General features: G+C 31.2%; 2 protein-coding genes across 8 annotated transcripts in view; both read left to right on the forward strand.

Moving 5' to 3' along the window:
- The window catches only part of LOC105158301 (probable protein phosphatase 2C 60), a 7042-nt gene extending 3031 nt beyond the window's left edge, over window positions 1–4011 (forward strand). For 3 of the 6 annotated variants that reach the window (XM_011075012.2, XM_011075010.2, XM_011075011.2), the window contains exons 4-11: window positions 1–109; window positions 504–648; window positions 1622–1747; window positions 2013–2136; window positions 2228–2304; window positions 2565–2617; window positions 3427–3481; window positions 3562–4011. In XM_011075012.2, coding sequence (XP_011073314.1) covers window positions 1–109; window positions 504–648; window positions 1622–1747; window positions 2013–2136; window positions 2228–2304; window positions 2565–2617; window positions 3427–3481; window positions 3562–3726 — 854 coding nt within the window. In that variant the 3' untranslated portion in view covers window positions 3727–4011. Of the gene's footprint in view, window positions 110–503; window positions 649–1621; window positions 1748–2012; window positions 2137–2227; window positions 2305–2564; window positions 2618–2724; window positions 2965–3426; window positions 3483–3561 lie in introns of those variants that run through there. The other 3 variants (XR_002286835.1, XR_002286833.1, XR_002286834.1) reach the window with 3 other exon arrangements.
- On the forward strand, window positions 11435–13751 carry LOC105158302 (chaperone protein dnaJ 8, chloroplastic-like). Of its 2 annotated transcripts, none has more exons than XM_011075015.2 (3): window positions 11435–12018; window positions 12316–12384; window positions 12558–13175. In XM_011075015.2, the coding sequence occupies exons 1-3, from the start codon at window positions 11797–11799 to the stop codon at window positions 12744–12746; spliced, it is 480 nt and encodes a 159-aa protein (XP_011073317.1). In that variant the 5' UTR covers window positions 11435–11796; the 3' UTR covers window positions 12747–13175. The 2 variants fall into 2 exon arrangements, with proteins under 2 accessions (XP_011073317.1, XP_011073316.1); XM_011075014.2 differs by lacking the exon at window positions 12558–13175 and adding an exon at window positions 13306–13751 and having other exon boundaries at window positions 11449–12018.

Raw genomic sequence — 14699 nt, forward strand, 5'->3', positions numbered from 1 at the left:
GGAAAGAGGTTTCCAGATTTTGTGCCAAGTTTCTCCATCATCAGGTGCTGCAGCATGAAGCTTATGCAGCAGGCGATCTGGGAACTTCTGTTAGAAAGGCTTTTCTCAGGTTACTTTTGTTCTTTTTATTTGGCGATTTATACTTAAGGATGTTTACCTGCAAATATATTTCTTGTCTGCCTGGGATCCTCTAGCCTGATTGTGGCTTTGTTATCGGCCAGTGTAACTGGAATATAAGTAAGTTCTTAACAAGAATCTAGCTATTTTTCTTCAATGTTTTAAATGCTTTGTATCTCGCACAGAACAGTGACATTGACAAGACATGGTGCAATATGTCATCTATAAGTACAGAAAGAAACTAATCTTTTATTTTGTATCAAGCAGAGCTGTCCAGCCTGCATTGTCTTCTGGGGGGTGATTAAAAATAATTTGTCAATTTCTAGTTTGCATCTCAATGAGTGCGCTTAAAATTCTTTCTAATGTTATATTCTTTTCTGGTGCAGAATGGATGAAATGATGTGCGGAAAGACTGGGCAAAAAGAGTTAGCATTATTGAAGGCCGCAGCAGACCATTCTAGTAGTAATGGGCAAAACTTACCTGAGAGTGATGACCAGAATGGCCAGACAAACCACTGGCCTTCTGAGGAGGTATTTGCTCTCTGCTTTATTTGTCCCAACTTGCATTCGTCAACTAACATGAGAAATTTATACTGGATACAGCAGTACAGTGTGGAAATGTTCAGTCGCATGACCTGTGTCTACCCAGAACTGTGAATAAGAATACATCTCTGATTCCTGCAAATAATATTTTAGTGAACATGAAATCAAGCAGAAACAAAACGAAAATTGTCAGAAATGCATTGAACTAACAATATGTGTGCACTTTGAAGTACAACCCATAGAATAGCAATTTTGGTATCTAAACTCATTTAAGCTATGTCAAAGGTTGAGAAAATGTCCACTTCTAGAGCAACTCTTGAGTGAGATTTGGGAATAATTGTTCCAGGTGAAAAGTGCAGTATGGATGTTGTAAGTATATATACTGATATATGTGTATATATAGGGATATATATGTATATATACTATACGGATGTTTTCCATTTTCTTAAGAACTAGAGAAGATTTTAGGTTTGATATGTTCTCACAAATGAATAACCTGCAAGGAAATTAATCTTTTTGTAGTGCAGGATTACCAATATGAACACTGGTTATTTGCTATTAAAAAGCATTCAACGGAGTTACAAAAGTTAAGTAAATGATATTGCAATCCTTTTTGGGAGTAGCCAAATTCAATGATCCAATTGTGCTATTGTAAGTTTTGATGTAATGACTCATAATATGTCAGTTTGTTTATGTTCTGTTGTGGGTTAGATGATACGCTTGTTCAGCTTTTGCTTGTTCAAAATTGGATAATTGTGGATTTCAATTTTCAAAGATTTCTTATTTCACTCATTTTCTCCCTTATTGCCCCAAATTTGTGTGCACACCCATGCTTTTCTATAGCAACTAGACTGCATGTTACGCTCATATGAACCATAGGATTCATGACTGTTAGATGTTTGGGATTTTCTTTAAAGAGTATATAGCATCCAAAGTTTGTCACATATCTTCTAAAATGCAGGGAATTAACTCTGGTTACAAGGGCCCCAGTTCTGGAACCACTGCTTGTGTTGCAATTATCAGAAATAATCAACTGCTTGTTGCAAATGCTGGTGACTCTCGGTGTGTAATATGTCGGAAGGGAAAGGTGAATTTCCTTTTAACTTATCTAAGGAGTGTCATTTTAATTTTTGATATTCTGGATGTGTTAGCCCTCATGTAGGATTTAATTTGAGAGCAGAAACTACTTGGGTGACTAGTCGAACTTTTATTAATTAATGTAAAACATTTTCGATATTTTTCTTGTTCATAGGAAGCTGACAGTTAAGGATTTGGAAATTTTTAGATAATATGTAGGATCCTGTCTCTGTAGAATGTGCACAAGAATTTTCAAGACCATACTTTTCATGCAGGCACATGATTTGTCCAAGGATCACAAGCCTGAACTTGCTGCTGAGAAAAAAAGGATACTAGAAGCTGGTGGATATATACAATATGGACGGGTCAATGGGAGCCTGAACTTGGCAAGGGCAATAGGTACTTCTTCACCCAGGTTTAATCCATTTCAATGTGTGTGGCAGATTGCTGCATTATTTTGTTCAGGAGTGATTGTTTCAAATCTTTTCAGGTGATATGGAAATGAAGCAAAATAAATCGTTGCCTGCTGAAAAGCAAATTGTGACAGCAAACCCTGATATAGTCACTGTATGTGGAAGCTTTACTTTTTAATTTAGATTTCACTGTGTCCCTCTCAATTTTTGTTGCAACAAATTGAGTTCCAAGTTTTAGTACTATACTTTGCTGTTGTACAAACTGGTTCCACAAGATCTCAATGTGATTGGCTGGAAACTGTCAGAGTCTCAGAGAAGAAGCCATGTTATAACTTATGTCCCTTGCATGGTTTTTCTGAGCACTTATTTCAGTCAGGATAACAAATTTTCTCTTTGTTGGTTCTCCCTCACTAGGTTGAGCTTACTGAAGATGATGATTTTCTTATAGTAGCCTGTGATGGGATATGGTAAGTTTTTGCAGTCCAATATATTTTATATTGTATTTTTTGTGATACAGAAATATCTGATCGATTTTAGGATTTTCTTCACTAGAATTTTTGGGTTTGTGTTGTAGAGTTTTCTAATCGAGTAGAAAAAAGTATCCAAATTATGGCATTTTACCAAAGGCATGTGGGCAAGTGCTTCATCTGGTGATGCTAATTTGACGTTTTGTATGTTGGACCTTTTGGAGCCTCGTTTTCGATTTCAGCAATCATCTTAACATGTTATTGGTACTTGCTAAATACAGACCTGAGGAAGGGAGGGATGCTCTTAAATTTACGCCGCATTATGTGTGATGATATACTGATTTCTAGTGAGAACTACACTCTTCTTTATATCAGTTCTATCTGGTGATCTTGTGAATTTACAGATAAAACTAACATGTCAGCATAATTTACATTTTTGAGAAAGAAACTGCTCATACCTTTTCCTTTTCTTTTATTATCACATTTACAATGAGAGGGATCTCCTTATCATTAGATATAGGATATAATTTTTCATGCGAACAAGTTGATGAAAAATCTTACCGTCCTAAGTGTTTGGTAATGGAGTATGGCAAACTTCATGGTTTATATGATTTCAAAATCTTTCATTCGTATCTAATCCACTCTGCAGAAATTAATGCTTTGTGCGTCACACATATATGTTGTTCTTAGCAACTAATTCTTACAAGCATTTTTCTGTTCTTAACTGTTGTAAAATTCTGCTTCTTTGCAACAGTAGATACTTATTGCCTTAAGGTATTATACCTGTTCTTTATGTTTTCTTTTGCTAGGGATTGCCTGTCAAGTCAACAAGCTGTTGACTTTGTAAAGGAACAGTTAAAAACTGTAAGTTTCTGCTATGTCTCGTTGGACTGTTTCGACTATCTCTCATCAAAATAAAGCTAAGAACTGTCAAAACTATGCAGGAAAAGAAGCTGTCTGCAGTGTGTGAAAGAGTACTTGATAGGTGTTTGGCACCATCATCTGGGCAGGAGGGCTGTGATAACATGACAATGATTTTGGTGCAATTCAAGAAATCCATGGACCAAAAACCATCCTCCAAACAGCAGCCTGGGCCCTCAGCAAAGTAATGGAAATCTTACCAAAATTCTAGAGCTCCTGCAATCTTACTTTACGGTAGAACATTTTCAGATTCCAGGTACTAGTCGTCGCCCTTGTTACATTTTTCAATGTGACAGCTTTTTGTAAATATATGTTCTCTCTAAGAGCAGCTTCAGCCCCAAAGAGGAGTTTTTTTTCTTTTTTAATTTTTTTGGATGAGTTAATTTCACTAGGAAATTTGACATGTAATGCTGGAATAAGAACTCCATTACCACGTTGAAGAATAATAGATGAGTTGTGCTTCCTGGTGGGAACTGATGATATTTTAGCTTCTAATAGACAATGTTTAAATCATTTCCATAAATCCAGATATCTTTTGGAATGGCTGGTCTTGCTTCATTTCTTCAGCAGATATTACCATATGCTAATGGTGGCATTTTATATATTGCGTTCGGAGCTATGAAATTCTGACTGTTGCATTACGGAAATTGGCTCGATATGTACAAATCATGAATTGAATTATGCTAGTTGCAAAGGTTCAGTGAATCTGACATGAATTCCAAGTGGCCCCCAATGATGTTTTATTTGCCTCGCGTGTACTTTTCTAATTTTGAGAAAAAAAGTATATCAATGTGAAAGACTGACTTTGTCTAATATGGAACCTTTCACTTTTATGTTTTGACTGTTGAATGAGCATTTATCTCCTCCATCGGTAGAGAATTATACATGTGTTCCACCTTGATATTTCATTTCCCTCTGGAGAGGTTAACTTCTTATTACTTTTACCGTTGATTTGATGCACATTAATGTTCGTTTTCATAGCTGAAACAGTTTTCAATGTGCATTACTGATGACAAATTACTGGAATTCTCATTGCATTAGCTACCCGTAAGTAAACATGTCCTGAGACGTGAAATGATGAGTAGAAACGAGCATATGAATTTATATGACTTAGGCATTTATTTGTGAAATTTGAGATATTTATATATAATAGAAAGGATAGATTAAGTCTTTATCATGAATGAAATTGTTCCTTTGTATGCTCTATGCTCTAATTTAACTTTACTCTGAAAATGAGTGCTCTGTCTTCCTACTTCACAGTTTCCCTATCTTTCCTTTGTGATTATTATCATCCTCCTTATTTTATATAAATCCATATAAATAATAATTTATGAAAGCAGGTTTTTCAGAAGAAAATATCCTTGTTTCCAGAATCTAACCCCAGTTTGTCTCATTCTGCACCCATCGCTTTTGCTTTCATTTTCAGTCTTCAATTGAAATATCGCCCTCCACATTTATTGTTTTTTTTTGTTATTAGAAACGTCCCAAATATCTGCACAATTGAACAGGTTAAAAGGGAATGATACTGCATGCTTCTAGATTTTATGAGATGAATGGAAGACTTGTGGCTTTTGCACATATCCTGTACTGTTATCATCTTAAGATGGACGGAAGGCTTAGAATATTTTCAGTTTTCTCGACCTATCTGTTTGAACACAATTAAGACTTAATTATCAATTAAGGAGTCTATAGGTTCATTTATGTGTGGTTGGAGGAATTAGTTTGAATGGCACATTTCTTAATTCAAAAGATAAATTGCAACGACTCCTCTTCACATTTGATATAATTATGAATTTTCTCTTATTGTTTGAAAAATTATAAATATTTTTGTAATGTTTGATGAAATTGTGTAATTATTTGATGGAGGTATGAGATTGTTAATTTTGTTCTTGTCGTATTTTTTCTTAGAAAAAAGAAAACCGGACAAGGTGGATAGGAAAAAATTTAAAAATTGTGAAAAAAATTAATTATTCACTTAGTCTCTAAAAAATAATTTAAAATTATAAATTCATAGTTTATAAGGGTATTTTGGTTAATTTATAAAAAATGAATGAAAATTTTATGTGGATTAATGGATTCTACTAATTGTTAAACAACTGTTAAAATAAAGGAGTATTGATAATTTTGCAGGAAACTAGAGAGTACTCGTAATTATATCAAAATTTAGTAAAGCAGTTGTAATATGCTAATTCAAAAGTCTTATGACATTTCTATGTTTGAAAGAGCTTACTTTTTCAAGTCAAAGGAAATTTCCAAGCTTAGGATTTGGCACAATGTTAAGCTAATCTACTATACATTAATGTTCACGCAATAATTAGACATCACTTTCAAGTTTCAACTACTTTTATTAGTTAGTACAAAGTCACACAAAAACATTATATTCATCGATTTTCATTTAAAATTTTAGAGAAAATTACAATTTTCGTCCCAAAATATAGGGTGCTTTCATATATTAATGACATATGTTTTAAAATAGTCGATATTAGTCCCATATTTTAAGAAAATGTTCCAAAGTTAATTCCCACATCAAAGATTTGCAACATTTGAAACTAACTTTGCAACATTTTGTTAAAGTGTGAAATTAATTTCTGCAACGTTTTCTCGAAGTAAAGGTTTCGTGTTGGTTAATTTACAAATATATGGGACTAATATCTCAAACACTTTATATTTTGGGATCAAAATTGTAATTTTCTCAAAATTTCATGTTGGGCCAAACTGACCACTTTATTTCAAGCACAGAATTTAGTTTAGACGTACCTTTTGGTAAAACGTTTAGTTATGATATTTTGAAGATAAATTCAATGGATATTCATGTCAGGCTATCTCTATCATACATTATTTACAACAATTCATATTCATATTTTTATACTTCTTAAATTAAAAAATTATGTAAATATCCATATTTTTGGTAAAATTTTATAAATTGAAAAAATTACGTATGAATTCATAGTAATTCAAGTTATACAAGAATCCAAAAACTTCATTGAAGGTATTAAATCATATGGCATGCATTATTTTTCGTCCGTACTAGTTTATCTCAGCTTTAAATTACAAAAAATTGAACTTTTAATCCCTATCCAACAACGGTATTGCCCTTTGCTCCCACAACTTTTATGAGATTAAGATTTTTGGTCCCATATAATTAAAAAATATTGTGGATGTGGTCCCATACACTAATTTTATGGGACCAAATTTGTTAAGACTTTGAGACCATATTTTGCACGTTTTTTTTTTTTTTTTTTTTTTTTTTGGGCAATAAAAAATAGTAATATGCTAAAAAATGCAATACTTCCTGTTCTATTGGATAAAAAATATAATTTTTTTAACATTATTACCCTCAAAAGTGGAGACTGAAGGTCAGTGCTACTAAATCACATTTTTAAATAATAAAATACTTGAGAAATATTTTTAATTCCATAGGACAGGAGGCTTGTAAGGAAAAACGACAATTATTTTTGCATTTAGGATGGGAAATAATAAATATTATTTTCCAAATAAAATAAGAAATTAAGATATTCTTATCTTCTTGCTCATCAAAATTAATGCACGAGGATTCATTTATTTTCCTCACCGGGCAAAAAGACATTATATATCCTTTCATGAAAATCAATACATTGTCTATTCGTGATAGCAACTTTTTCTTTTCCATTTAATCCAATAAATCTATGCTACTATAAAAATAAAATTTACACCTTACTCCATTTTTTTAGAGTTTGAACGAAAAATACTAACATTGGCAAAAAAGTTTCATAATTTTTTAACTTTACCTCTCATTCAATATCCTTATCCTTATGTAGTATTTTTATACTTAATAAGGAAAAAAAATGTAATGATGTTAACATCACTCCATATATATATATATATATATATATTACTTTTATCCCTTTATAAATACAAAAATATTAAATGAAAGGTAAAATTAAAAATTTAAATAATTTTTTCGTTAACTATATTTTTATCCAAATTATAACGAAAGAGAGTCAGGTGTAAATGAAAATTTTTGAAAAAGGTTTAAGTATAATTTCAAAACTTATTTAAGAAAAAGGGTAATTTCGTATTTTTAGAGAGAGTCTAAATGTAATTAATCCTAAAAATAAAAGTCACATCTCACACATAACTGACGATATGTGGCGCTACAGCATCAAATTTTAAACAAATAACACACTTAAATATTTCTCACAATATAGTTACTTATTTGTTTCAAATAGTCCAGCCCATGGATCTTTTAGTCGCCAATACATTTATCATATTTAGCTTACACTTTCATATATGTTCAATCATTTGCTTTGATTTAATTTATATATATTATTTTTATTTTTAAAATTTTCATATATATATATGATCATATGCGCGCAAGTATTATGTGTTGCGATAGTAGTAGAATAATAGAAAAAAGAAACAAGAATGAGATTACGGGTGACACCAATGTCATAAGAGACGTGCAGTGTTACGAACTTTATCATGTGTTTGAGCGACATCAATCATCATCTATGTGTATGCATCGTACATCATGACCAATCACTTGATATGATTTAATCTGATCGGAATAAATTTATTAATTAAATTTATTCTCCAATTTGTCATTCATCATTTTTTGGCACAAAGGACGATTATGACACCAGCACACCAATATTTTTTGTTGTGTCAATAATGCCCTTAAGTTGATTTTTTTTTCTTTCTTTCTTGTTTTTTTTAAAAGTCATATTTTGATTTCTATACTTTATTTTCATTTATTATTTTAAATTCTGAAATATTTTTTTATTATATACACGTAAAAATATATTACGACTGCAATTATATTAATAAATATGGTTTGTTACATCATAGGTCCGTACATTTAAATATAACAAGTTTGATTAAACAATTCAATAATTCCCACTTACATACTATATTTAAATAAATTAAAGAAACAATAAATTACCATAGAAGCAAAAAAAATTACCTAAATTTATAAAACTCAAACAAAAGATTATTTAATTGTGAACCCACAGCCCACTTAAGCAAGATGTCGTCTGCGAATAGCTGACTTTTGAATTATCCTAAAAGCCATTTCAATTGATGTTAGGGTCATTTATTGTTGGGATAATTACATCCACACTCTTTGATCAAATGATCTTTATACACAAATTACTAATATCTTTTAATAAATTAGATATACGTTCACTAAAAACGTTAATATTATTTGTACAAATTATTTTTATTTTTTAAAAAATTACAAATACACCTCAAAAAAATAACATCATTATACAAACTATCTTTATTCTTTTACTGTTATGAGTATAATTACATAAAAAATAGAAACAATTTACATAAATAAACTTTAGATCGCAGAATATAAATGCAATTAACGCTCCACTGCAGTTTTTGTAGGAGCAAAGACATAATGCGTTATGTTATTGTCTTAAACAAATTAAGTAGCCTAAATGTTAAGACGGAATTGATTGAGTTCGACCAGACTTAATTTTGTTAAGACATTTGTGTAGAGTAGACATGTCCCATCACCTTTGCCTTTATATCCAAGAAAGAGACTTCCATGCATGCGTCCAAACTCCAAATTCTCACCCTTTATAATTAAGGGGGGGTGTTTTGCATTAAAATTAAGTATTTACTAACTTTTTTTTCAAAAAATCAATTTAAATTAGTAATTTCAATTTAGTTTATATTTTTAAAACTGATTAAATTAATCAATTTATAAAAATTATAAGATTCTCACCATCAAGTTTTACAACTTATCTATACGATAATAAAAGAAAACTTTAAAATCATACCAATTTTTTATGATCAAAATTTACCCTTTAATTTGTTTCCTTCTTTTAAAAACTTTGATTGTAATAATAATTTTATTATTTTTTAATGAATTTACTCAAATACCCTTCAAACTTGCACCTCTCTACTTTTGATATGTTTATGTTTCGAAGTCACCATCTCATGATTAATATTTAAATGTGATTTTTTTTATTAAATAATATTTAAAAGTGATGTTATAGTTGTGGCCAATGAATATGGGCCATTAGATGAAGGAGCAAATCAAGGGTGCATGGATGACAGGTGTTGGGCGCAGGTAGAAAGCTATTTTATCCACAGTTGTAAGGGTGTGTAAACTTCTTGAACCACTAGATCACACAAGGACAATAGTTGGAATCCGCGGCTCTCTGCACTTTCCTTATCCAACACCCCGTGAAATTGAAGTCTCATAATTATTGAATTTTTTATATATAAATATTATATTTATTTTTTATAATAATATGTCGTCTTTTTATTTACTTTTATTTATTAATTAATTTAAAATATAAATGATGTTGAATTTTGTTTAGTGGTATATCGATTAATTTAAAATTATTGAATTATATTAAAGAAATATTTAGATATTAATTTATACAATTAAATTAGATAAATTGCAAATATTTTGATTGTACTCCACAATATTTACTATTTTTAAATTAAATTTAAATACACAAATTCATTCCAAATAGTCTGATGTAATGCTTTGGATTATATTTGGATTGATATATTTAAATTTAAAGGGAAAATTTGGAGGGAAAAAAATTAAATTATTCATATTAAAAAAAATCTTTAAACGGATATTTAATTAGAAGTGACAGTGTCAGAATATTACTGCTAGTATATGAGGGTAAAAATGAAATACTAATAAAATTACGAGCTTACTTTTGCATATTGAATGTTAAAATTATGGAGTTTAAAAGATTTTATAGAAAAAATATGGGTCGAGCCTACCTTTTTTTCTAAAAAAATTCATGAGATTTCAAATATCTTACTTTGAGATTTATGAGTTTTATTTTAAAAAAAAAAAAAACTCTATACAATTTTATTGAGCTTATAAAGTTTTGAAAATTTTATAATATATTTTGAAAATTTTATAATTTTAGCCAAACAACCTTTATGTTGCACAGTCAAATATGCAAGAACAATTAATTTTAAAATTAAAAATTGATTTTTTTAAAAAAAATTATACTTATTATATAAAATAAAAATTATTACAAAAGTTAAAAAGATTATGAGAAATTATTGGAAAAAGGGGAAGAGGAGAATAAGAGATATGAAGTTTATAAGATAGAGAAAAATAAAATTAAAAATGAAATAATTTAAGAATTAAAAAGTGAAACCAACAAAATTGAAAACGCTGAAAGAATGCTTTTCAAGTATATAAAAATTAACTATTATTTTTTAAGGAAATGTTATGAAATATAATAATATTGTGCATGCATTAGTTCACACAAATATTCCAATTCCAATCAACTATTTTAAAATATCAATAAGCTATTGGTCGATTAGTAAATTTAAAGACTCATAATCAAAATATTGTGAGTTCAAATCACACGTTTATAGGAGTTTATTGTTGCTTCATTTCGTCTGAACATATTTTGTTTATTTGAATTATTAGTGTATTAAATTTTAATATATTAAATGATGAAATGAATTGCAAAACTGTTGATATAAAAAATATAAAATCAAGTCCTACAAAATAAAAAAATTACAAACTGCACTAGTTTCTGCAAATACGTGGCATTTGAGAAAACCATAAATATTTGGGGGCCAAAATCTAATTATGAAAAGATAAAGCATATCCCTCCAAAACCCAAAATAGATTCCCCCAAACAGAGATCAAAAACACTCTCATCATATTATTCAGTCTGACTCGGACCAAAACCAAAGGCCAAGACACGGATAAGACTGTCTCCACTCAGACCCCATTGCCTATCCACACCACTAAATACGTTAAAAAAGAAAGCAGACACGTCACCGCCCCTACCCCCCACCCGAACCCTTCCCTTCATCCGTGTTTTAGATAAGGACCCTTTAACACACATCAGCTTGACATCACATACATCATGTGTTTGTATGTATATATTATGCAAGAATGGAGAGAACTCCTTCATTGAACATTTCTTCATCTTTTCCATTATTGCGTTTTCAAAAGTGTCACCTCATAACAAATCCTATTGACTTTAATATTTGTTTATTCCAAGTTTCAATTATAGAGGGCATATACATACACTATTATAAAGGTCATTCATCCATCACCATTTTCTTGCCGTATCAAGTCCGCTTTCATTTGTTATTTTTCAAGAAAGGAGAGGGTTTTTCAGGGTTGACCCTGTTGAGAACTGCTGTGATTTTTCGCGTTGATTGAAACCCATATAAAGCGGTTGAGGGGTAGCTGTGGTTTCATTGCATTGTGGGATTTTGGAATCTTGAGGTTTTTTGGGCATTTTTAGCTTTGCTGTTGTTGTAAGAGAATGGCTTGTGCTGTGGGTTGTGGCTCTGCATCTGGTTCTTGGACTCAGTTTAAGGACTCTGCATCAAGAAGAAATGTGAGGAGTAGTGGTAATAATAAGAAGGGATTCAGGGTTTCTTGTGTTTCTTCTGCTGCTGTGAGTGATCCCTACAAGACTCTCAGGATTCAGCGTGGTGCTTCTGAATCTGAGGTTAAAAAGGCATTTAGGCAGCTTGCTCTTCAGGTATATCTCTTTAATCCTTTGTTTTTTCTAATTTTGTTGGACTAAAGATTTTGCTCTTTCAAGAATTCTCATGGAAAATTTGTCTTTTTTCCTCCCTTATTTTTTGGGTATAAAAGTACAGTCTTTGGGATGGTTTTATGGTCAGTCATATTGTGCTTCAAGAGTTGATTTTGAATTGAGTTTTCGATTTTCCTGGAAAGATTGTGCTGATAAATGTTAAATCTTGAAACATAATTTGCCCTCGATGAGCTGAAAATCTGGTTAATTGACCTGTTGCTTTGAATTCTGTTCTTGCAGTATCATCCAGATGTCTGCAGAGGTAGCAATTGTGGCGTCCAGTTTCACCAAATTAATGAAGCATATGATGTAAGTAACTTCATAATCAGCTTCTGTTGTAACTTTTCTATTAGGTTAAGTCAGTTTTCATGTTGCTAATTATGTCTAACCTTTTTATCATCTTGGATTGGGTGGATTTCTTGTATATAATCTTGCAAACTTTTGAAGTTTTTAGTGATGTGATGTGTGTATGTATGTTGTAGAAGCAAAGAAGGGCAATGAGAACTATTTGTAGTACCAGCTGCTCTGTTAGTTCTCATCTGATTGAAGTTGGGACCAAGTTGGTGATTAGTCATTCTAATTCACTGAAACCTGTGGAAATTCCAAATCGGATTTGGCTAGACATAAAATCAATTATACGGGGTGTGATACACTACACCTCCTGTGATTGATGTACAGGAAAAGCGACTAATCATAAACTTGCTTTGTGATTGGTTTGGATTTGCCGAATTTGGTTTGTATTGGAATTTTTCCTGAAATCAGTTGAAAAAGTAGGAAGAGTACAACACAATTATGATGCTGATTTAGGCTTTTGTTTTATGAGATAAAATGAAAGCAAGCAACCTTTGTTGATAGGGTGATGATCATCCTCTTTGTTAGCTTTGTTTGATCTGGGGTTTTGGTGAGGATAACGAGAATCAAAAGCATAACAGGGATTATTAACATCAAAATAGTAGATTTGGCTAGAGTCGGTTTTGTTCTTGAAAAAAGACCCTCATGGAGAAGGAGGCCGTGAGGCTTAAGAGTTACGCAAGCTCTTTGTTTGCAATCAACGTGTTTTGGGCCAAAAGGCTGATTTTATCGATTTACTATGGTTGGAAGCATATCAAAAAACGCATTAGGGGACTTCTTGTTTCTTTATGTTAAACTGGTCCCGAGTTGTTGAATTTTGATTCTTGTTTGGATCCTTCAGTTTGATTTGATGTATGTTGGTGGTGGTATATGGTGCAGCTTGTGATGAGTAACCTTAGAGGGGAACAGAGCGCACCGGAGATGGAGATGTACGAGCATTATGATGTGGGAACGGATGAACCAATGAGAGGAATGCACGATCAAGACTGGGACATGTGGGAGGAATGGATGGGATGGGAAGGAGCTGGAATTCGCGACTACTCGGCCCACATCAACCCTTACATCTGACCTTTCTGCACAATGAATACAAACGATCGACGACTGTTCATATGATGTTTCGATCATAAAACCCACATCTTCGACATTCATAAGTTGTCGGGATGGTCGAGGTTGTGTCTGTACAGAATTACGTCTACCGTTCTTTTTCCTTCCCTGTACATATCGTGGTATGATGATACGGGCGTACATCATCGGTAGCCATTGTAGTATGTAACTATTATTGAAATGAAATGAAATAATCAGTTTCCAGTGTACTGATTTCCTGAGATTGTTGTTAGTGCAGCTGAAATTGGAGCATCATGAGATCTCATAGTCTGATGTTTAAAGGAAAATTCTTACACATATCAAATCTTGTAAGAAATGTACAGTATAGGGAATGTTACAGATAACAATGCAAGTGCTACAATATTTGGAATTCACATCATCAAATTTGGTACAGGAAATTTTGTTTCCATATTTAAGATCGGATTAAAGATACAGATTTAACGGATTTAGAAAAGAAATTTAAAATTTATTTATATTTAATAAAAGACGCGTAAAATTAGGATCCAAGGAATCCTTTGAAATTAAATTTATTAATATTGAATAAATGACACGGAAAATTAGGATCCAAAGAATCTTTTGAATTTAATTTATTAAATTGATTAATGTTTAATCAAAGACACGTATTAAGATTGGAGGAACCTTTTGAATTTAAAATTATTTGAGGAACCTTTTGAATTTAAAATTATTTAATCTAACAATTGTATTTTATTTTATTTTTTTGAAGTAGAGCCAATGAGCTATTATCCTTTTTTGAACAAGTTTATTACAATACTAGCACTAAATATCTAACCACTACAGCTAGGTCAAATATATATTAAACATCAATACCATATAAATGTATTTAATCAAACACCTATTATTAAAATAGACTTACATCCCACATCTTGGTGGGGTTCAAACTCATGACCTTAGAGTTAAAGACACCTCAACTTTTCTTAATTAAAACTAGCTTTCATCGGCAGAATTTTATTTTAGGTGACAAATACACATATTCGATGGTATTCGAATTTATAACCTCCAATATAATTATAAAATTTTGATTTTAAAATTATATTTGTATCCACCTTAATATTTTATTATAATTGTACTCCTTCCATCAGGGTTTGAGAAAAATTATTGGTTTTAAATAAAAAAATATTATAACCTTTTAGTTTTACGTCAAATTCAGC

Source organism: Sesamum indicum, linkage group LG3 (genome assembly GCF_000512975.1).
Source record: "Sesamum indicum cultivar Zhongzhi No. 13 linkage group LG3, S_indicum_v1.0, whole genome shotgun sequence".
NCBI lineage: Eukaryota > Viridiplantae > Streptophyta > Magnoliopsida > Lamiales > Pedaliaceae > Sesamum > Sesamum indicum.